Below are 24,059 nucleotides of genomic sequence, written 5' to 3'. Positions count from 1 at the left end.
TTCTCCAAACAGATTGGTATATGAGTAACTGCAAAACTGTCATCAAATTGCTAAAACTCAGGAGTAGTAAGCTCACTTAAATTAAAGCTATGTGTGCACAAACACTTCTGATGCTCACATACTGTACTGACAGGATACTAAAACAAGCAGCACCATCTTAAGAACACCACAGTCTCACCCCTAGGTCACCTGTTCCAACCCAGCCCATATTATAACCAAAACCGGTTATTTAACAACATCTGTCTGGTGGTTTCAATCCAGTTCCTAGTGGACAGTTTCCAAATGACGAAGTAAAACTCCCACAAACAGCAGGCTCACTAACACTCAGCAAAGAGATCAAGAAAATTGAACCCCATCCAGCCTCATGGAAATTCCTTAAGATTAGGGTGAGGCACATTGTCAAAGTGTAGGGAAGCTCAGACTGCCACTACCTATGCCCATGTTGTGGATAGCGGGTACAGTCTCCACAGCTGTCAACTACCACCTTTCATGAGCACTATATTCAGTACAAAAGTCTCTCTGATAGAAGACTTTTCCCTTCAACCTTGACTACCCGCTGTCTGCTTAGTTGCTGCTTCTGAAAGCTGTGTGTGACTGACTGGATTCACTGCTCATCAAAATCTCTGATTCAGCATGGCAGAGTAGAGGAACAACCAATTTAGAATAGAAGATAATTGAAAATCTTTGGAAAGATCACTTGGAGGAGCTCAAGTTCTGTTGAGAACGCAGTATTTAAAAAAGCATACACACATTAGGTAAACAGGCTGCATATACACAATTTCACAGCACAGTGTCAGCATGGTGGTGGCAGATTAAAATGTATGCCCAATATGAGTGGGCAGCAGCATGGATTGGAAATTGTAACTAGTGATTCTTTGTTGCACATCTTTAGATCCAGTGAAATAAGTGTGCAACTACACAATGACTTAAATTTGTGCTTTCTGTTAATCCACAGTCCCCAAAATGGGAGCAGTCTCTACTTCAAGTGCTGAAGCACGTGTTCTTACTAGGACTTCATTATTTTTTCTACAGAACATTTACTAGTATACTAAACTCAGGCAATACTACAATTAAGTGATATATGTTGTCCTTTAATTTTATTTGTTTGCTTACTTGCTAATTGGCCACATTCAATCATTTGCAATGTCTCTTCCAGTCATTTGTGCAAATTTGTAGGGTTTAACTATACATCAGAATATTTTTATCTACAGTAATTTTTAGGACAGGGCACTTTATTGTGTATTCCTGAAGATATTAATACATTTTCTTTCTTAAGTACTGCTTGATCAATTAGGGATCTAAGACTGCAGAATAAAGACTTCCAGGCTGTATTTCTTGCTCCTCCTCTTAGCTCCAAGGCCACTTCCCTTGTGATGTGTCTCACTGCAGCAGCACAGCAGGGTGCCAGTAGCAGAGAAAGCATGTTATTTACAGGGGCACAAAAGGAAAGGTAGGATGGTAAAGACAAAAAAAAGGGGGGGGGGGGAAATGCCAGGGTGCAAGAGAGATCAAAGAATCTTAGGGGACAAAGAGAAAGTTGGGGAGGTCAAGGAGAGAGAAATTAGGGACTCTGGAATACAAGACCTTAATAGGGAAAAACCAAGTGGGGAAAGATGTATTTTGAAGATGGTGGAGAGGTCTGTCCTTAAAGTGACACAGTGAAAGAGAAAATCTCTCATCTGCTCTGCAAAACACCAGAAGTGTACAGCAGTCCACTAACCCTTTCACCAAAATAGGTAGAAGCATGGTGTCTGTTGGGCATGGGGGAGTAAAACAATCATGCAAATCTGTGTTGTACAGCCTGAAAACTTGCACTAACTTCTGGAACCAGACTTCCAAAATTAGATGTGGAATTTCACAAGCAAATTGGTTAACTGTGCACGCAAATGGTCATTTATGCATATAATTACAGTGAACAGCGGACCCATATTGCATAAATTAAGGTTGCAATTACACACTACACTTATCATAGCCAATGGCCTAGCAAATCTTGGCCTTGCTTGAAGATTTGTTCCTTGAACTATTTTTCGAATATTGGCAGCTACATTTCATTTTTTTTCTTGTTAAATCATAACACATGGCGGCTCCTGTATTTTCTCAGCATGCAAAATTTGGTTACATACCCCGTAAGTTACTGGTTGTGAAACAGCATTGAATCTACTAGAAAAGTAATGTTGTAATAGTTAATACTGAAAACACGCATAGTCAAAGTAGTGGGAAAAACATTAATTGTCTAAAAGGAGGATACTTAAGCTAACGCAGCCCTGGGAAAGCTTTCATTTCTGCTTCACTGACTTGCATAGATGATTCTATTTATTTTATTGAATAGCAAAGTATAAACAGTTCCCATAATAATTGCCACATCACATAAGAATTACAGCAATCATGTATGCATACAATTATGTAATTAGAGCAAGGAGCTGGGACAAGTACTGAACTAATAAAGAACTTCTCTGACTACTATTTCTTTACAAAGATGTAAGGAAGTAAAAGAGTAAGTTCAGGGCTTTTTTAAAATAGGAAAAATTACTAGATACTCAATGCCTCTACACAGTTTAGAACCTGAGATCAATAAATTTCAGGGCTGAAGACCCTATATAATAATTTCTCTAAAACATAGTCATCTTCATCTAACAAGACAAGAAGAACTTGGATCTTCCTAATATGGGAGATGTTCAGTAAGACCTGCACTCACACAGAGCCATATCTTCTCACTTCTCAGAAAAATAGTAAGAGCACCGTGCTTGTAGTGTGGTATTATATCACTAAGCCCACATGCTACACAATGTATTACAGCGTAGTAGATTTACTGGTACACTATGAATTATCAAATAATTAAAACCACAATTTTTAAAGTACATTTTGTGATCCATTATCCTTGCTTTGTTTATTCACTTGCCAATTGACAAAACTCACTAATTTGCAAAGGGTCTCCCAGTCACTAGTGAAAACTAGTAGCATTCTAGCATCAGTTACTAGGGATGAAAGAAATACTAAATACTGATGATGTATTCTAACATAATTTAGTCCTCCTATACATTATTTTTGATACACCCAACCCATGGACTTCCTCTAGCTGGTTTAATGTATTTATCTGCTCTCTGTGACCAGATTCAAATTCTGAAGTTAAAAATTAAGTTTCTAGCTCTTCCAGATGAGAAGAAAAACTTCCAAATGGGCAAATGTAAATAAAGAAATACTCACAGAATTATCAATATAAATTTGCAGATAGCCTGAAACAGCTCTAAAAAACATGATCTGCCCTCAATCTCAGAGGTGTGTTATATTATAAATAATAAGAATAATACCACCTAGCTTTTTTCATAAGTAATCTCAAAGGACTTTATTAAGTTAGCATCATCTCCATTTTACAGTTGGAAAACTCCGTTTTACAGAATGACCTGCTCAATGTGTTACCAAATTTAGGTCTCCCGAGCCACAGACCAGTGCTCTACACACTAGGTCACAGTGCTTCCTCTGTTAACTTTTAAGTTTAATGAAAGTATTTTAAAAGTAATAATTTCCAATAACTTACATATGCAATTGTGCACCTATCTTGCACAATTATCATAACTGTGTGCATAAATTGAATAAAAGCACTAGCAAAGAGTCCAAAACCTCAAAAACAGCAGTGATGGTAACAAAGCCCTGTGCATCATCTTTTCCCCACTGAGTGACACTGCAAATAGTAACCTTAACAACAAAGTTAATTACTATGTAAGGGCCAGATTCTATCATGCAGTCTTTGTTCAAACCTCCCATTGTTATCAGTGGGAGATCCACTGTGAATCAAGGGTAACACACAACCCAACCTTCATAGACTCTGCCAACAGACTAGAATTAAAAACGTATCTTGGCCCTCTTCACAGAAAGTTTGACACTCCTGCTTTACATATGACTTGTACTTCATATAACTAGCAAGATCTGTGGCAAAGAAAATGGAATACTACTTTTACCAAAGTTTACTTTTTCCTGTGCTTGTTTCTTCTTTATGTAGTGACAGACAGTTGCCCTCCCCAGTTACCTAGTATGTTTATTTCAGGCTCTCCACCTCCCAATTGCCATATCATCTTCCCCTTCTGCTCCCCAACCCTCACTCTGCCTCCTACTGTAGACCATACAGATTCAGATCACATTGACTTCAGTGATACTTCATGTGGCCACAAGGGGTTGCCTGCAGAGAGCCAGCTGCAGAATCAGGCTCTCGGATATTATTCCAGATCACAACATAAAATGGTAAGGGACACCAACCTGAAATCTAGTTTATGAATGAGTTAAAAGTAGTGTCAGGACAGTACAACACTCACCCCATAGTACCACTACCAAATTATTTTCGCTTTGTGAACCACCAACACGAACAGAGAAAACCATGAAACTGACTATACACAAAGTGCTGTCAGATGCAGAGACTGAAAAATTAGTTATTTTTCGCTCATCTATTTCAATTGTAGTACTCTTAGGGGTTATTTGTAATAGTAAGTAGGTAAAAAGTGTTTGGACAGGCATGATTTTTTAAAGCTGTCATATCCCTTTCATAAAAAACAAATAGCTATTTTGATTTTGGGGTGAAGAATGAAAGTTGCTCAGCTTGCAGCTTTGTTTACATACCTGAAATGCTGGACCAAAATGAGTGAGTAAGAATGAAAAACAAACATGAAAAATGGACAACAGCAACACCTATATGTTTACAAGTTGCTGAAGTTCAATCTCTTAATTCAACTTGTTTACCAGAGAAAGCGTCAAAATTCATTTGGATTAACATATAAGTTTGTGCAGTCTGATGAGGAAAATGCATCATACACAAACTTGCTTTTACATCTGTAACAAAACATACCTGTCCCAGTCAAAAGTCCAGCACTCTTCTTTCGTGCATAAGCGCGTAAGTGGTTGGACAGACTAACAGCACTTGTAAACGTCGTATTGCAATGCACACACGTTCTAAGCTTCACAGGCATACCTATCATTCAAAAGAAAACTATAATCCAGTTCTCTCTTCAAAAAATGAAATTCTCAAAGCGTTGTAAAAAGTTTTCTGTAATAAAGATGTTTAAAATATATTCACTGCATTGATGCAATCGTTCAGTATATTAGAAGGATCCAAATTAACCATTATTAGTTTTGCATGTAGCGTTTAGAGCCAAACCATGTATTTTAAAAGAAAAGGGGGGTAAACCTTGAACCCCCAAGCTTCTCTGGATTTAACACCTATTATCACTTTCCTGCAGATCTCCACAGTATGCAGATCATTTCCTAACCCCAAAATACAATCCTGTGATTTGAATAGCACAATTCTGTTGAGAAGTTTCAAAGCCTGCAACATTCCCAATAAAGAGAATTAAAAAGTCTAGTTGACGAAGTGGTAATTAAAGTGTTTTACCCACAAGACTGTAAAAGGCTCACTACTAAATTAGGCTGCTGATGAAGGCTGGGAGAAAAGGTGGTAAAACACACCACTGAACAGCTGTTAGACAAAACATTTTATTCAGTGCATTTTATGTTCATTACTTTGGATGCGCAATCAATAATGAAAGTTAATGATTTGAAGTTTTTTGCTAAAATCTTTGTGCTAAATAAATGATCAACAAACTAACATCTTATTTATCACAGGAAAGAAAACATAGTGAAACAATACTAAACTCCTCACTTACCAGACAAAGAAACCATTATAATTGGTTTCTTCTCAATTTTACTGTGATACACATCAAAGAGCTTCCCTTCCCTTTGTCAAAAATACATTATCTTGGTCAATTATGTCAACTAATATTATAGAAAGCTTAAAATATGTTAGTTTAAAAATGTCTAGAGCTATTATGTTGGACAACTTCTGTATGCAGGATAGAATCCTATTATCCAGCAGCCCACAGAAGAAAGACTGCTTTTCAGGAAAATTACAGAAAAAGAATACCTGATTGGTAGACAATTTTTTAAATTGAAATTGTATTAAAGATATTTGGAATAACTTATGGTTACAGAGATTTTATTTTCTTTTTAACTCAACAGTCATAGCGAGTAACTTGTCAAATTCTATTATCTTAGCCACAGCTAGCTTAAGGGCTTTGTTTCTAACTATTAGTATTATGCAAGTATATGTTCATTTTCACTTGATTTTTCAGTACAGCCAAATAGATACCACCTAACATTCAGAAGTAAATGTATTCAATTTGGCAAGCTATACTTCAGTATGTTTTTCCAAATATAGTGAAATCTGTCAAAGAGACACTTCCCTTATTAGGCAACTTCCTGTTTGAAGTGACCACCAAAAATACCCAAATGTATTGAATATAATTCTGTTCCACCTTTGTTACGCCAAATTAGAAAGTCACCTTTGTTAAGAAACTGATTTTTGTCAGACAATTGTGTGGTCCCGTAAGACAGATTTTACTGCACAGGCAAGTTATTTTTTAGCAAGGCAAACATACCGGTGACCAAGCACAGAGCGCTGCCAGGTATGCTGTAATGCACTGGAATATTGGCAAGAGAACCAGGAAAACCAAAAACTGTTCCGGGAATAAAATATGATCCTGTACTTCAGTATCTAGGATATTGCAGTACCAGAAAGCAGTGTCCAAACTAGGAGCAGAAACATACTAGCTATAATTCTGTTATCAAAGAATACTAGTAGTTTCCCTGACCAATAGAAACAGATTTTTTTTTTTTTTTTTTTTTGCAAGAGTTGCGTTAAGAACATCATTCTAAAACAGGGCTAGAGACTATCTAGCAAGTAGTCAAAAATTACAGAATTGTTTTATTAGCACAGTTCTCAAAGAAAAAAAATAAAATCTTTGCCCGCAACAGTCAGGGATTATGCGTTAGAACCCTGCTGGCAACCACCGTGTTCAAACAGAGCTGTAACTAGCACAGTTCTTCTCCCAGCATCGACAGGGCTAAAAGGAGAACAGCAGGTTCCCACATCAGCCACAATTATACAACAAACATGCATTCATTTATGCTGAAGAAGCATGTTTGCCTAAAATGTTGAAATTATTCAATAGTAGTTCATAGTTTGGAAATAGTATGCCTTTGTAACACAGAGAATAGTTCTGTCAGCTTGGGTAAATGCTACTTCTGCACAAGTTAGATTACTCTCTGGGCGGTCTACGGGTTGCACCCAGCTACTTCAACTATTTTTGTTGAGGAGCAGCATATTTTGCTATCAAAAGTTGCTTATTTTCTGGCTCCTTTTAAATCACACCCCAACCACATGTCAAAAAAGAACGATATTTTGTGCAAGAGAATTTAGTGCTGATGAACATTAATGCTGGGCAAGTTACACTAGAAGTTTATTGCACTCTCTTTCCCCTCAGTACTTTGCAAAGGAAACAAGAGTTAAATTAACTATGTTCTAGGAAAAATATTCTACACTGCAATACCTTTTCTAATAAATGAAAATTCTTTGGAAGCATAGTTAGACAGCTATAAACAGCCTCTTACCTGACTGCATAGTCAAGTCCATCCTTTGTGGCTGATACATCAATGGACTGTCTTCATTTAATGGAAGAACACATTTCTGAACAAACCTCTTTCTTGCAGTTTGATTATGGATCTTTTGAGGAGAGATATCAGGATTCCTTTCTTCTCCTAACCTTTTATTTTTCAGAAGTTCTATCAGTGTAAGTGACTGATTTTTTTTTTCATCATGTAGTACTGTTTTTGTTTCATCACATTCATTTAGGAAACTCAGACCTTCTTCCTCCGATGCAGACACTGAAATATCTTCAGTCTTTAGGCCATTATGGTATGCTTCAAGAGGTATAACATTTTGAGATAAAAAGTCATCATTTGAAGCAAGTTTCTGAGCGACAAATGGTCTGGGAATAATACGGCGACTGTTCAATGCTTTTAGGATTTTTTCATATTTTTCTTCATTTTGCATCATCTCATTTAGAACGCAGATTGGAGACTTATGTGCATCCCACTTGGTTTTGCCAAGCCTTTTCAGGTGTCCTCGCACATGATTAGACAATCCAATTTTCGTATCAAACCAACCTCCACAGAGTTGGCATGTGTGTTCAGAAGACGTTTCAGATTTCTCAATAGCTAAAAAGAAAAAATAATGATTTATCAATTTTCCAAACATTTTTGAACACCTTAACTGTACTTAACGCTATAAACTTTTAAATATGAGTACAAGAAGCCACCTTTTTTAAAGGCAAGAAAACATGATTCACCCTCTTTTATGATGAACAGACCATTATGAACAGACCTCTACCTCCCACTGCACACCCAAATTAAAAAATAGTACCTTTTCTAACTCGCTTAACAGGGGTTCCTGTTCCAGTTCTCTTGAAATGCTGCATTTTGTCACTTGTCGCTATCTGCTCCGGTGAAACAACATGGCGGGCTTCATAGCTTAATCCAGCTCTGTGAAGATGCCCACGGACATGATTAGACAATCCAACTCCTGTTTCAAATGTTGCTGGACAGTATGGACAGGACTTCTTCTCAAGTGATAAATCAGTCCAATGGAAAACTGAGTTATGCTTTGGCAATGCTGTTCCTACATTTTCTAAATTTTGAGGATCATGTAATTCATGCAGAAAGTTACTACTCTCTGCATCTTCATAATACTCAAAATAAAAACCATCATTCTGCTCATAATGAAGAGAGGATTTATCACCAGCTTCTTGATCCTCCATTTTACCTTTGAATAAAGGGAATAGGTTTACATGATCCTGATTAATATCACTGTAAGATTCATCCTCCATAGACTGTGCAGTGTAATCACATAGTTCAACATTATCCCATGAACTTTCATCCTCCGTTTCATAGCTGTCTTTTTTTTCAGCAGAGTTAAGTTTCTGTAAAACAACAACAGTCATTTTATGTAGAAAATCTGGATAGCAATCCAAATCATCTCCTGTAACAGAGCCTTCCCTCTTAGACTCTTTAACCACTTTTTTTACAGCTACACGCCTATGGTCTTTATAGCCTTCTGGCCTTTTGGAATCAAGATTATGAGAATCCATGATAAAACAATTATTATGGGGACTATTTGATGATGAAAATAAATGTAAAGAACTAACAGAGCTGGACTCTTCCTTTTTAAAATGTAAAGGATAAGGATCACTAGATTTTTTAATCATCCTGTAGTTTTCATATTTGTGCCTATATAAATAATTATTGCTTGTTTTGACACTAGCTTTTTGTTTTGCTGCTTGATGGAAATATTTAGGTTTTTGGTCAATGCTATTTTTAATCAAAATAGTCTTGTTTGTAGAGTTTTGATTGCACACACTTACAGCTGACTGTGAAACGCTTTTCCGAGCCTTCTGTATCCTGTGGGGTCTCTTGTGAAGTTTCGCAAAGTTACTGGATTGCGAAGCTGAGCCAAACGATCTTTTTACATCTTGCTTTAGAACAGAATTCTTTGGAAATGTAGATGATTGTTTGATCAATTGTTTAGTTCTGCTTCCAAAATCTAAAGGTTCTTCAATTATGCTGCTTTTTCTTTTTTCTAATCTAAGGTGGCTACCAAACGGATCAATGCACGATGTTGGATGCAAGTATTCCATGTGTTTTTTTAAAATGCTTCTGGCTGATGTAGTAAATGGACACATCTTGCACATATATGTGGTTGATTTTTTTGATGACCCTATATATGGATCTTTCACTGAAGTCTTTTTCTGTGTTTTTCTCTGGGACATATCACTACTGATAATTGAACACTTCACTACTGCTCCATGAGCAATCCCTCTATGGCATTCCAGTTCATTTTCTGTCACAGCCATGAAATTGCATTCCTCACAACAGTAATATCTTTTATCCTTTTCATGGGTTTTAGCATGTTGCACAAATGTTTTGGGACAATTGGTACCAAATACACATTGTGGACACTGTAATCGTGCACTTCTACCCTCATCCTGAAGTTCTTTCAACTCCCGGATTTCTTCCATCAGTTTCTGCCTTCTTTCCTGGTGAATTATCATGTGCTTAAGAAGTGAATTACGATCTCGAAATGTCCGTCCACATTCCCTACATGCATAGGGCCTTGGGACATTGAGATGACGGAAGTGACTATTCCCATCCAAATGATACATCATATGCCTATGCAAGTGTTTCTTCTCCCTAAAATTCACATTGCACTTTGTACAAGGATAAAATGATGGCTCATCCGTACTAAAAGTAGATGGTGATTCTGAATCATTCTGTTCACATTTGTTTTTTAAAGTACTAGAAAGAAAAGTGCTAGTGTGAACTGGAGAAGAATCTTCTGCACATTTGTTAGTGGGACTATAAATCAATTGTTGGATAGCATCAACAGCTTCTAACTCCTCATCTGTCGATTCAGGCTTCACTTTTGTTAATGCATATTTCTGTGGTTCTACTACTTCTAGATCCTCACTCTGCTCTAAATAGTCAACATTTAGTAATTTTGATTTACTGGGAATATAATCTGTATCATTAAAACAATCCTCTGTATAACGTGTTATCTTGCTAACATCCATTTTTCTTTTTCTCTTTTTCTCTAGACCTACTTTACAGTGAACTGGAGACTTCTCTATTGTTTCTTCATTTGTCATAAGAAACTGTATGAACTCTTTTTGTGGATCCCAGTTTGTATCATTTCCTGATCTGAAACTACCTGTACCTGAGGAAATTCCTGTTAATGTATTGACACAATCATCGTCTACTAGTAAACTGCTATCCTCACATACTTCTACTTGGCTTATTAAAGTGCTATCTGATTTCACACTATTTCCTATAGATTTCTGTGTATCACAACCAACTGAAGCAGAGGTAGGTAGATTTTTAATGGAATGAGTCAGGTTCTTAGCCTGTGCTACATCAGGTAACAAAAATAACACTTGGTGTTGACTTGATTTCTGTGTTGTACTCTTTGCAGGCAGCTGGAGATCATGCACCACTGGCAAAGTTGAGCAGGAATCTGTATGACCCACAGGTTGTCCAGTGGTTAATGAAACACTACTTTTATTCATAATGGAAGTTTTAGTTAAGGTGGAGTGTGAAACTGGTCCATTAACAGCAGTTCCTTTAGGCAAGCTAAAGTTTTCAGTAGAAACAGTAGGAGCACCAGTATGTATAAATAGAGACTTCTGGCCTCCACTTAAGGCTTTTTCGGATCTGTCCCTTGACAGCTCTTCCGGCAGAGTCAATATATTGTTTTTCTGAAAAGATGTTTCACACTCTTGTGGTTTAGGAATGCCACTTTTCCCGTCAGAGATGAAATTGCTGTCATCTAGAAGTCCTTCTCTAGCACCAGTAATCTCAGTATTTATCTTTGAATCATCCATATTGCTGGTCTGTCTATTAAGCACATTTATACTAAAAATAAAAAGAAACACAGTAGTTAGACATTCAGAGAAATAGCTGATAAAAGCAGCTTTAAATTGATATTATTTCTGCAGCAATGTACTGTATTATGATTGGCTGTTTAAAGCTGAAAAATCAGTTTGACTGTGTTAAAAACAGTTCATTTGGGAGATTCAGGGCAGACTGTTTTCTGAATTAACTTGAAAAATAAAATGAATCCAATGCACCTCTCCCCCTAATTTGTGCAATGTTAAGGTTGCAAGATAAAGCATTAAAAACAAACTGAAAGTTCAAAAAGTTAAGTTTGAGATAACAATATTAACTTAGCCACATTACACAGCCTGTATACTTTTTGATATACATTAACATTTTCCAAGGAAAAGAAACAGTATTTCCTATGTATTTGCAATGGGCAGACAGTAACCTTAATTTGTGGAATTTCCAAAAGTGCTTACAACCTGATCTTGCATCCTTAACACCATTTCCCCCTTCTAATGTCCTACAGTTTGTATTTGTTTAAAAGGGAAAATATGGTGGAAACTGGAACTAACTGGCTTGTGCAGCTTAACACCAGCAGAACTTTTAAGGCCCCCAATCCTGCAAACACACATTCTTAACTTTACTATGGGGAGTAGTTCCACTGTTTCCAGTAGAACTACTCACAGTAGTAAAGTGGTTGCAGAATCAGGGCCTAAATACCTTGTTCCATATCTCTTGGGTTTGCACACCTTACAAATTTCATTGGCTTTGCACTTGTCAATTTACAGAAATTTTCTATTATATTCAGTGTGTAGTTTTCAATGGTTAGATCTTAATTAAATCAACACCAACTTTAAAATAAAGTAAGAGCAACAGTGCTCAGTGAGGATATTTGCTAGTATTTATTTTTAAAAAACAGAAAAAAGGATCTCCCTCTTTGCCAAATTGTCCGCCAGTCATCTATTTATACAACATTTAATCTCCCAATTAAAAAATGATCATGCAGGTAAAAAGGGCAGGAAAGAATTATTAACAAAAAATACTGAAAATACAATTTATAAGTACATTAATGTGGATTACAGAGCCAACGGAGAGTTCATCTTTAGCTGTTTACTATAAACATTGTAATCTACACATTAATGGTTTCAGACACAAAACTACAGTTGGAAAAGAATAAAGACTTCCAAGATCACTATGTTAGAATCATTTCAATGAACTTGCATCATCAGAAAAGTCAAACACTTCCTTTAGCATCTGCAGAGTTAATCAAGAGAGCTTGTTCTGTATCTGAAAGCATCACCCACTTCAAGGTATTTGCCACAACAGACCCGACACTTACTATGGAACAACTTATTAAAACCTTTGTTCTGGTGGTCAAGGAACATCCCAGTACCAGAAAGAAGAAAACAAAAACCTAATTTCTAGTCTATGAGCATTGATGTAAACATGGCAAAGCACACTGAGTATATAGACAGACTTGGGTTATTTGAATCAATTAATGAATTTAAATGCGTCTTGCAAGAGAGAGGAGAAGTTGGGTGTCAGTCTTTCACTACTTCCTTATGCTATGTAAAGTTGGCCTGAAAATTTTTTCCCTCCTTCCTCCGCACCCTCCCTCCTCAACTCCAAAAATATTTTTTCTTCTGCTTGGTTTAACATTAGAATTTCCAGCCCCATTTAGAATGGAACACTCTGCCAACTGGAGAGCAGGTGTAATATGACATCTCAAGGGTACAAACAGTGAAAGTTAAGCAACTGAAAGGGAGAGAGAATTTTAAAGGTGTATCAAACTAGGCACCCAAAACTTGAGGTAGCCCAAATCACTAAGCACTTTTGAAAATTTTGATCTTTGTTATCTGTTTGTTGTTAACACATATTTAACTTCAATTATTAATTAACATTTTGAATAAAGAAAGCCTCTGTTAAAGTCATCACCTAGTCTCCTTCAATTAAAGCGTCACAACAAACATCCCTGGCTCCTCCCAGTGGTCCTTCAACAAAACCAGAGAAGACCACACTTGACATCCCTTTTTCCTAAAATTAAAATTAAAAATAAAAATCAAGCAGTAAGTTAAAGAAAGCACACTTTCATCTTATTAACAAATCAAAAAGTAGTAAAATGGACCCATGCTGTCTTTTTTTTTTTTTTTTTTTTAATCCTTTATAGTTCACTCTAAAGACAATCTCCTCCTTCTGACACAAAGCCATCAAATGCCAGGCCTCATGGAAAAGCAGCTGCTATGCTACTTATATTGGAGCCAATTTACCGAGAAGGAAAAGCACAGATTTACCAAGCTACACTTAATTTTGTCCCTCTCCCCCCAACAACGCTTTTTTACGATCTTATTTTCCTCGCGTAGTTATTCTGTACCACCTTATAAAAACTAAACTGGGCTGAAGAGCGTGAAGAAGAAAAGATAATACAAGTACGGTTGTATAATGCTTTCCATTACAAGCAATATATAGCAAAAGCTTTTCTTCACTGTATCAATATTCAGAACAATTCAATAAGTAATATAGCATTACTCATAGCAGTGTGCAGTCACAAATACATAAAGTATACTTTAATGACACATCATTTAAACAGGTAAGACAAATCTAGTTTAAATGGATTTATGCCATATCCTTAAGTAAACTTAACGAGACAAAACATCAATTTTTAATCCTTCCATTTCTCCAATTTTCAAAATTCTATTATATGTTGAGATTAGCAAATTTCCACAGTAATTAAAAGACTTATAATAAGATCATATTCAATGTTATCACCCTAAAATGGCGATAATGCAGCACCCAGCAGGAGTCTTTACATCACATACACAAGTTAAAAATGGGTAGCACAAACATGTACTACAAAGCAGTAGTGCAAATGTCAGTTAAAAGAGAAGCAAACTCTAAGGATGCACCACAGTTTCCCTGTCCATTTTCTCATGGAGTAAGTGTAAAATATTGAACTCTCAATCATATCAGGTTATTCAACCATTCTGAAATAGAGTTTAGAGATTTCATCTTTTAAAGTTATTTATGCTGAAAAGATTTGTATTTTTCTCATCTTATTATATTCACAGAGGTAGACAAACGTATGCTCAGTCAATTTGAGAGCCTATATTAGTTTTTCTCAACAGGAAGCAATGTTGCTAACGAAGTGGTAAATTCAGTGTTAATGAGTGGCTTCACTGTTACCACCTCTTGAAGTAAAACCTTCCATGTTCCATGTTCCACCCATCTGTTCTGGTGTTAGGGGCTCAGAGAAAGAACAGACGCTTCCCATTTAAAGCAACTTCATTGGTACCCCCAGAACAGCAGGGTGGCAAACTGAGAATATCATGTCTGCTTGGAGATTGCAATCCTCATTATCAAAAATGGCTTCATGAAAACTTTCCACAAGTTCAGATGAAGACACAAAACCATACTGTTGCACACGTGAAATTGTAAATGCATAAAGACTTTAGTAATCTATAGGGAGTATTTAATTTTATTAAAATTATGGAACATGGAAATATTACAATCCAACCACCTCCAGCTAGAAATTTATTTTAATGCCATGATGAACAACAGTTTAATTATATCAGATATTTTTATTTTTCATAAATTACTTCAGGTGTTATAGGTTTATGAAGATTGATAATGAGTCAGAGAGGGCTCGATCAAAATTGATAAGAGTCTTTCCACAGACTTCAGCAGGCTTTGGATCAGGCCCCCAATGCATACTACTCCAACACTAAGATGTATCAGATCATTTTAAGCTAGTTGTAGCATTCTCCCACCTATGAACAAAGTGTTGGTGCCAATTAGCTGGCACCAAAGGATGAAGTAACTATGTTTGCAATGATTTTAAATGTCTTTTTGTGAGTGTATTGGCAGGCGAAGATTTGAGGCTGAAATTCAATACTTAAACCTATTGGACTGTACTTGAATACTACAACATACAATCACCCACTCTGATATCCTGAAACGGATGCAATAAAACAATACGCAGGGCTAGATGGTTTTAAGAGTGTTTTATACCGGACTTTGAATGTCCTTATTTTTAAGAGGATGTTTATGTTTGAACCTCAAGAAGAACAGTGACCTACTGAAGTGTAATCTGATCCAAGGCACTTTCAAAATTAGATGCATCAATAGAGCAATTACGATTTAGCCAAGATTGTGTATTATTCTTAACATGCATTCATAGCACACACCTTTAAAAACTTCATGCTGTACACTGTACCACGAAAGCATATAAACAATACAAACTGATCCAAAGGCACAGTAGTAACCTGTAAATATACTTACTGTACTTGCACAGTACTAGCCACTTTAATGTGTCAGGATTTAAGTCACCTATTCCTTTGCAAATGCTGAATGTATACAGTATTTCGCCCCCTCTCCCTCATGTTAAGCATTGTCTCTCTTTTTCTAAGATAGAGAGCTGAGCTAATTTCAATTTTTTTTTTAAAAAAGGTACAACTTCTGGCTAAAATCTTGTATAACAAGTCATTTAGATTGCAGCAATGCCTAAAATATGGTAGTATTTTACAAACACAGAATGACACAGTCCCTGCCTCAAAGAGCTTACACAATATATACCTACAATATCTGGCTAATAAATATTGATAAATTACAACAGTAGTGCTATCATCCAACTGTATATAAGTAATGGGCCAAATTCAGTTACATCAGTAGAAGTCTGGAATAACTCTGCTGCTAGTAGCAATGTTACTCCAGATTTACACCACCACAACTATTTATTGTATTGAGTTACTCAAGATTTACACCAGTGTAGTCAAGAGTAGAATATGTCCCATTGCTTAGCTAACCAAAACAATTTGTCCCCCCCTACTTTATTTATAAATGGACATTTAAAAAAATAATAAAACCACTAACTCTTCTTAAATATCTTGTTTGCAATATTTAACATAAAACATCTCATTTTCTGAAAAATCCTAATGAGTTCTGCAGCTATAACTGCCTGTAGCTAGATACTATAAGCCTTTAAAAAAAAAAGTGCAAAGGTCAGATCTGTCTTCAAGATGACAGATCATCACTTAAATGCCTCAAGCTAATCTTATTGTCTCAGAAATCTCAACCATCAGTATTTTTGCAAACTATCAGCACTTACTATAACACCCTTACTACACTACATCTTGAGGTTAGTACAGAAGAAATGAGGTGATAATTGCATATTAACATAATTATTCTGTAATCCCTCTGAGCAAGCTTCCTAGGTCACTCAGTAATTCAGATTAGATGCAACCTTCCTGTCATCAAATCTATGCTGTCCACTTTCTGTTCATTAATAATTCTTTTTGATAGAAAATGAACTTAATTCCATTCTTTTATGTACATTATTAATTGTACTTATTACAAGTAGGTTAATATTTCTTGAGTACTTATTTCATAATGACAACCTTTGCCATGTAATACTGTCACACACCGAATTATAATATTGCTCTCCTTCCTGGCTAGCTCACTACAGAGCTAAATATATTGTACTGTTGCCTGCTAGCACCGTTATAGTTAGAGGCTTGTCAATTTCTGTTATAACCCCTCTATTTTACAGGCATTTGCAACATACTCAAAAACACACTGGAGCTGAAAGTCAGAACAACAGGATTTAACCAAATTCATAAAGAGCATAAAATGCTTTCCCACAGCTAATATAAATTTTCATGCAAAAGCTACAAGTACAAACTTAAATGAGATAAAACCATGCATCTTAAAGTGACATTAACATTAGACATGTTTAATAAGGCCATAGGGTTTGTTTGTTATTTTCTGAAACCCTGATTAAAAGGGACACTGGAAAGTAGGTGGCCCCCAAAACTGAGCCAATTTAAAGGTGAGCTAATTTTATTCATCCTGTTTATACAATATCAAAGAGAGAAAACAAGCCTGTCAGCACAGTTTTAATCCTATATAAACCCAGCAAACTGTTGTTTTTTTTTTAAACAGACACATGCACAATCTTTTCACAGGAAATATGGATCCACCATTTAGCAACAGGAAAGGCACTTAAAATTCTGCACCAAGTTTTCGCTTGTGCCTCTGTTGTCACCCAAGAGTGAAGCCTTGAAGAAAAAAGACTACTACCTAATATTTATATCAACTGTTTATTTTGAATGTACTTACTAAAATGCATAATTTTACATACAGAAACGGTCTCTCTCACACACAGAACCCCTATATGACTGGGAGACAAGATGGTAGAGCCAAAGAACAGCTTTTCAAGAAAGGAAGGGCAGAAACAGAAAATTTAGTCTGCTGGCTCTTTGGTTCTGGGATCAGACAGGACCGCAGTCAGAAGAGGGGCCATATGCAGCCAGAAAGCATAAGCCTGAAGACCATCAATGAAGACAGAAAAGTAAAGATGATGGGTGAGAGAAGAGAAAGAATGACCAAGAGACGCTGTTCTAGTCTGGAAGCTATTTTTTCCTAAAGAAAAAAGCATACAGGAGAACTGGGGAAGAAGGAAGAATCACAGCAGGCAAGAACTTATTACTCAGAGAATGAAATTAAAAAGATAAGATAGGAAAAACGAAAAAATACAGGAGAGAAGAGAGGAAGAAAAGATGCACGATTTTGGGGTTGATTTTTTGGGTTTTATATTTTCTCTCTCTGGCCAACGTACCATCTCAATCAAAGTAAAATTTGAGACAACAGGGAAAAAGAATGTTAAACTTATGCAAACAAGAGTCATTACTTCATATTATTATAGCTGAGCACGTAAGAACTCATATTGTTTGAGGGGGGTTGTTTCAATGAAGCTAATTGCCATACCATGTTCAAGCACTGGTTTGGAACAAGACTGAAAGTTTAAGACCTTTTAAAAAATGAAAGGGCATAGAAAGAAACAGAGATGATGAGAAATTGGTATTAACTTGCCAACAGTCAGCCTGGAGGGAGACAGCCTGCTCCACCAGTCACCAACAATGTTAGCAGAAGCCAGCCAGTCACCCAGCAAAACATTCAAATGGTGTAAAGCAAGAACAAAATCACTTGACTTTAAGTGGATTTTTTGGATGCTAGCAATTCTGGGTATTCATATCGTTGGATATATAACAATATATGTAACTGTTGGATATATAACTGATTATAAGTTTTAACTGGTGCTTTTGAAGGAACAGTTTAGCAGTTCTGGTTCTCTGCCTTTTAGAGCAATTCTGACTGCTCTAAAGGCAGAGAACCAGATTTCTCTAATTTACTGCTCCTTATGTAAGGCTTCACAGTGCTTTTCCCCCTTTTCTGCTTGTACTTACAAAGCAGATTGTTGAGAGTGTGCTCCCATACTCATGGCATAGCACGATGGATCATACCATCTCCACTGTTTATGGGCTTGCTTTGTTCAGAAACCCACAATTTACAGAATTCCAGTAAATGCAGATGTGACTTTGTTTAGCACATGGTCTGGCCCTCTTCTCCCTTGGCTACTCATGTTGAATTTAATTAAACACACACAGAGCATTCTACAACATTTAATAAAAGAGTAATGGAGGAAGACTCCTTTAAGCCCTTAACAAAGCTCTCTTTTTAAAAGGAAAGAAAAAAAACGGCGTGCCAATGGTTCTTCCTGATATTTACATGGATCGAGTGTTTTGAGTATACTTACTAAAATGCATCATCTGACACAAAGGAGTGTTCCTAAAGATCATTCAGACCTTCTCTACGTGTTTTTCATTTGTTTTTATAAATTCACATGGGTAGAGTTTTGAACCAATTATGATTACTCGTTTGGAAACAATTCCAACTTAACTACCACTATAATGAAGTGCTAAAATTAAGTTTTCCGGATGGTCTGGTGTGGCACTACTCAAGTCAGAGAGCAGAATCCAAGTCCTTGTATCTGACTCCTTGAGTCAGCAAGGGTTGAAAGTGCTCTAGAAGCAACACAGCCGCAGAAAGAAGGAAAATGGATAATTGTTCAAGTCATTCAACTGGGACAACTGATCTGTTAACACCGAGTGACTCTGAAATCTTGTAGTATAGTGGTTGTAACTTGAGTCCTTAAGACATATTCTGGCTTTCTGGAGGCAAAATGTCTGCCAGAGAGGAGGCTATAGAGACGCAAAGTGTTCATACTATTCCTTCTATTGGAGATATACTGGGGGTGATCACAGCCCACAAAGTGGGTAGTACAGTCAGTGCAGGGGTTTTGGCATGGCAGCCAGGAAATGTGTCAATTCCGTACACTACCATGACTGCCTCAATTAGCAGAGCTTGTGAGATTAGACACCAAGCACAAAATAAAGCTGGCCCTGGTCAAACCATGACCAAAATTCAAACTGCTCCTGACCTCTGGACTCCTCCCAAGGTCCAAGGTAGAAATAATGTTTATCCTCAATAGGTGTTAATTCTCACTGAAGTGCAGTGGGCCTTGCTAGTGTGGAGAAGTGCAATTTACACCTCCATCCAACAATCAGAATATATCCAGCCCACTTCTGGATGTGTGATCTCAGATTCAGATAAGCATACCAAATGCATTTACTTGAATATACACTCCTTCATATCTGGTGATATACAGACTATCACAATATATTTAAGTACAACAGAGTCTTCTAAGTAATTAAGGTTAAAGATGACCAATCAGGCAAATTAATTTATACCATATTTGACTGCATGATGATCCAAATTTCTACCGAAACTATTTCTGAAGTATGTCATCTTCGTATCTAATTCTGCAACAAAAGCATCACATCTTAATGTATTAAGTTAATAGAAAATGATAATCTCAAAGCACTTTTCAGATAGACAATGCATTAAGACAACACTCTTGTGAGGTACAAATATCATCCCCACCTTACGGAAAAGGAACAGATTCTGCCTTGGCCAAAGAAGGGGGTTGGGGAAGGAGAGGAGACTGCAACTAACTGTGATTTGGTAACCAAAATCCTTTGAACAAGACAGAAAGCATTAAAAGTCAGACAGTTTAAGAAACATAGAAAAAGCGATAGAGTGCCAACCCCCGCCTCCAAGTTTCTGAACTGGTAAAATACACCATATCCTCAGGCTCAGATCTTTCAGGAATGACAAAATGGCTTTTTACTAACCAATCAAACAACAAAAGAAATTCACCTTTCAGTGAGAATATACATGAGAAATTTCATGCCCAAAGCATAATTATTTGTTCAGAAAGTTTTAAGTACCGGAAAATAGGTGCCTATAATGAAATTGCTTCCTCAAACGCACTTATCAGAATACTAGCACATATTTTCTTCTGAAAGTGAAAGAATTGAACCATTTGTCAAAAATAAATTTCTGAAAGTTCATTTCTGACTGAAGATGGGATTGTGAGATTTTTTTACCATCTATTACCCTGAAGGAACGCAGGTTCATCATAGGTCAGAGCTGAAGCATGCTTATCTTACACTTATAGAAGCCAAAGCATATGAATTCAAGATCCCTGATAATACCCTTCTTTTAAATTTTGGAAGCAACGATTGATTAGATAAATAAAAAGCCCCATGAATTTTTCCCTGTGCATCATTTTAAAATTAAAGTATTTAAATAAGATAAACTAGTAATGAAAGTGAAATCTCAATTTCAAAAGTAGCACATTATGCATATGGCAAAAATGTACTGTTAAAATACTATTTCATGTATCATTATTTGTATTACCCTAGCACGTAGGAGCAGTAGTCACGGATCAGGAACCCATTGGGATATTAAAAAGATCATATGATTTCATTATGAACGGTAAGACTTTTATAGTGAGTTTAGTACCTATGAAAGATGCCTGATTGACAACACTGTAATCTGAATTCCTATTTTACTACAGCTTGGATGGCAACAGCGCAAGCTGACCCAAGCCCCCAGAGTGTTCAATTCTGTTCTATGAGGGACCATCAGGTGTCCACATGTATTCAGTGCTTGATGACTCTACTGAGATTGCCAACGAGTGTATCAATGGCAGTGGAACTTCACTAAAGCTACTGCACTAGAGAGTTTACAGCTGCTTAACTATACCGATACAGCTGTGCTGCTGTAAGCTCTCTAATGTAACCACTTTAAGCCGACGGAAGAGAGCTCCTGGAAGCTTCACTATTCCAGCTCCTGTGAGCAGCGGTAGCTATGTCGGCAGGAGAAGCTCTCCAGCCAAATTAGCATTGTCCACATGCTGCTTATGTCGGTGTAACTTACGTCACTCACGGGGGTGATTTATTCACACCCCTGAGCGACATACGTTATGCTGACATAAACTACAGTGTAGACATAGCCTAATTCTCACTAAGGACTGGAAGATCATATTTGAATCATTGAATTTTCTAAGCAGCCCATGCATACAGCAATCAATGCAAGAGGAATGAGTGCATCTATAAACGGCAAGATAGAGGTCTGGAAATACCATTTTTGAAAGCATTTTTAATTAAAGCATATGAGAAGCTGTTTCTTTAGAAACCTTGGAGTATTTTGTCTTACAAAGAAAAAATTGACTTTTGGTCCTTATTCATAAATAAGTAGTAAGAGACAGTGTTGTAAACTCATGGTTATACCACAAGTCTCAGTATTTGGTGATTTTCTTAAAACCCCAGTAGTTGGACTGCATGAAAATCTTGATATTTGAATGCTTAGGATTGGTAATACTTAAGAACATATCCCCATCCTGTTGGGACCTTAAATTGGTAACCAAATTAGCTGTAACATAGAAAACTACTTCTAAAAGCCTGAAAATCTAGCTGTTAAGTACAGCTAAAGCAGCTTTTTCACAATAAGTACAATTGCTTTAAATTTTCTCCAGCAAACTCTCAACGAAGTCAGAGCCTTTAAAGTTTTACTCTAAAAAGAATGAATTCTTTTCAACTTAAGCATGTATTATGTATGCCCCATTAAGAAAATCAAATTATTTGTAAAAGGTAAGAGAGCCTCAAGCTAATCAACACTATGGATTCAGTTTAGAATAGTGAAACTCCAGAAACAGGAAATTTGCTTGTCTGCACTGAAACTTGTTTAGTATGCACCTTTGTCACATGACTATCTTTAAAATGAATATATTTTTGCAGTGGCAAATAACCAGCAGTTTCCTCTAGCTGTGATTCAACACTCATTAAAGCTGTTAAGTTTTTGCTTATTACATACTCAGTTTTAGAGTTTCATTTACTATTGCAGAGACATCCGTTTAGTATAAATTTCAATGATTTAAAAGCCACATTAATAGATTACAGAACACAAAGTCCATATGTTATACAAAGCTTCCATTCCTCAGATTATTATTTTTTTAAATTACCAATGAGAGATGGATTTTTATGTGGTATTTGTCAGCAACTGATCACCACCACACACCAGCAAAAGAAATTAAGAACTCAAGTTCTCTCAAGAAAACAGTATACTCCGAACACGCATAATACAGTGTTCAAGACCATACAGACTCTCTAAGGTCAGAGAGGTTATATGCATTTGGGGGAGAACTGGTGGAGAGGGGATACACATTTTAGTTTGATTTTTTTGGTCCTAAAATAAAGTGCTATTTTCCAGGACACAGTATATCCCAGCCATTCTTCCAGCTGCTGTGTTTCAGTGCTCTCTCCCTAATGTCCCCTCACTTATGCCATGTCTACACTACCACTTATGTTGGCAAAACTTATGTTGCTCAGGGGTGTGAAAAAAACCCACTCTCCTGACTTACATAAATTTCACCAGCGCAAGTGGTAGTGTGCACAGTGCTATGCTGGCGGGAGAGTTTCTCCCGCGGACTATAGCTACAGCTGCTCGTGGAGGTGGTTTTATTATGTCAATGAGAGTTCTCTCCTGTTGGCATAGAGTAGCTACATGAGTGATCTTTGTAAGCTTGCTCGTGTAGACCTGTTGGCCAGCCTGATACTCTGTTCTGGTCCATGTGCTCTTGTCAGATGTCAGGCCAAGCACGACAGAAAGCCTCAGTGGAAATCTCAGTCACCAAGAAAAGTTAAGTACCTATCCTAATCTTTCTTACTCTGCATCTTCTATTATATCATTGACTTACTACCTCAGTTGACACTACACTGGAATCCTACCCACTGCATTCTTCTACCATCTCATACTTCTGATTCTTCCAGGCCTTACACTTAAAAAATGAGAGCATGCTGCAGTGCAGTACCAAACAATATGGATATCGAAGCGTCAGGGTGGCTGATTTATGTATCTCCTACTTCAGTCCTCCCATTCAGTTTTGTTTGTTTGGGCTTTTTTTTTTTAAATTCCTTAATCTAAAAATAACATATTTGGGTTGACAGCTGCACAGCCCAGGATATTTTTTTAAAAGTTAGAAAAAAAGGGCCCCATTATTATGGAGCAACACTAATTAAGGTGAAAACAAGCTTTTTAGAGCATTTTCCTGTGTATTTCATTGCCACTGAATATGCTGCAGAACTCACTCCTTGACAAACTATGCTTCAAAATTTAAGTTTTCATCTAAAAGGAGTTTTGTTCCTAGCCTTCATGATAGCAAAGGAAACCTTCCAAAAATGAAATGAATATAAATTATGTAGTGTTGCCTTCCTCAGTTTTCAGGCAGTCTGAAGCAATGTATTTAAGATAGAGAAGAACTGCCCCCATTCAGCATTATGGGGTATTGTATTATAATCACAGAAGCGTAGGGCTGGAAGGGACCTCAAGGACCCATCAAGTTCATCCTCCTGTGTTGAGGCAGGGCCAAGTAAACCTAGACATCCTTGAAATGCTTCTCTAACCTGTTCTTAAAAACCTCCAATGATTCAACCTCCTCATTCTATTTCAGAATCAAAGGTCAACATTTTTAACTGTCACTGCTGATCATTTCAGTAGAAACATCCAGTTAATATGTTTATCCCAGCAACTCAAACGACTCTGAGTGCTAAAAGCCCCAAATCTTCTCTATC

The 24,059-nt window shown here is 36.7% G+C and overlaps 1 protein-coding gene across 7 annotated transcripts in view; it reads right to left on the bottom strand.

The window, feature by feature from the left end:
• Positions 1 to 24,059, bottom strand: part of ZNF644 (zinc finger protein 644) — a 77,396-nt gene that overhangs the window by 7,546 nt on the left and 45,791 nt on the right. For 3 of the 7 annotated variants that reach the window (XM_084637168.1, XM_084637169.1, XM_084637170.1), the window contains exons 3-5: positions 8,243 to 11,283; positions 7,432 to 8,037; positions 4,835 to 4,957 (exon numbers count right to left, since the gene is read on the bottom strand). In XM_084637168.1, the coding sequence (XP_084493294.1) occupies positions 4,835 to 4,957; positions 7,432 to 8,037; positions 8,243 to 11,252 (3,739 nt within the window). In that variant the 5' untranslated portion in view covers positions 11,253 to 11,283. Of the gene's footprint in view, positions 1 to 4,834; positions 4,958 to 7,431; positions 8,038 to 8,242; positions 11,284 to 13,185; positions 13,285 to 24,059 lie in introns of all 7 variants that reach the window. The other 4 variants (XM_084637171.1, XM_084637173.1, XM_084637174.1 and 1 more) reach the window with 4 other exon arrangements.

The sequence above is a fragment of the Lepidochelys olivacea genome (genome assembly GCF_965140295.1).
Source record: "Lepidochelys olivacea isolate rLepOli2 genome assembly, chromosome: 8".
NCBI classification, from domain to species: domain Eukaryota; kingdom Metazoa; phylum Chordata; order Testudines; family Cheloniidae; genus Lepidochelys; species Lepidochelys olivacea.
This window is presented reverse-complemented; position numbering and strand designations above follow the sequence as displayed.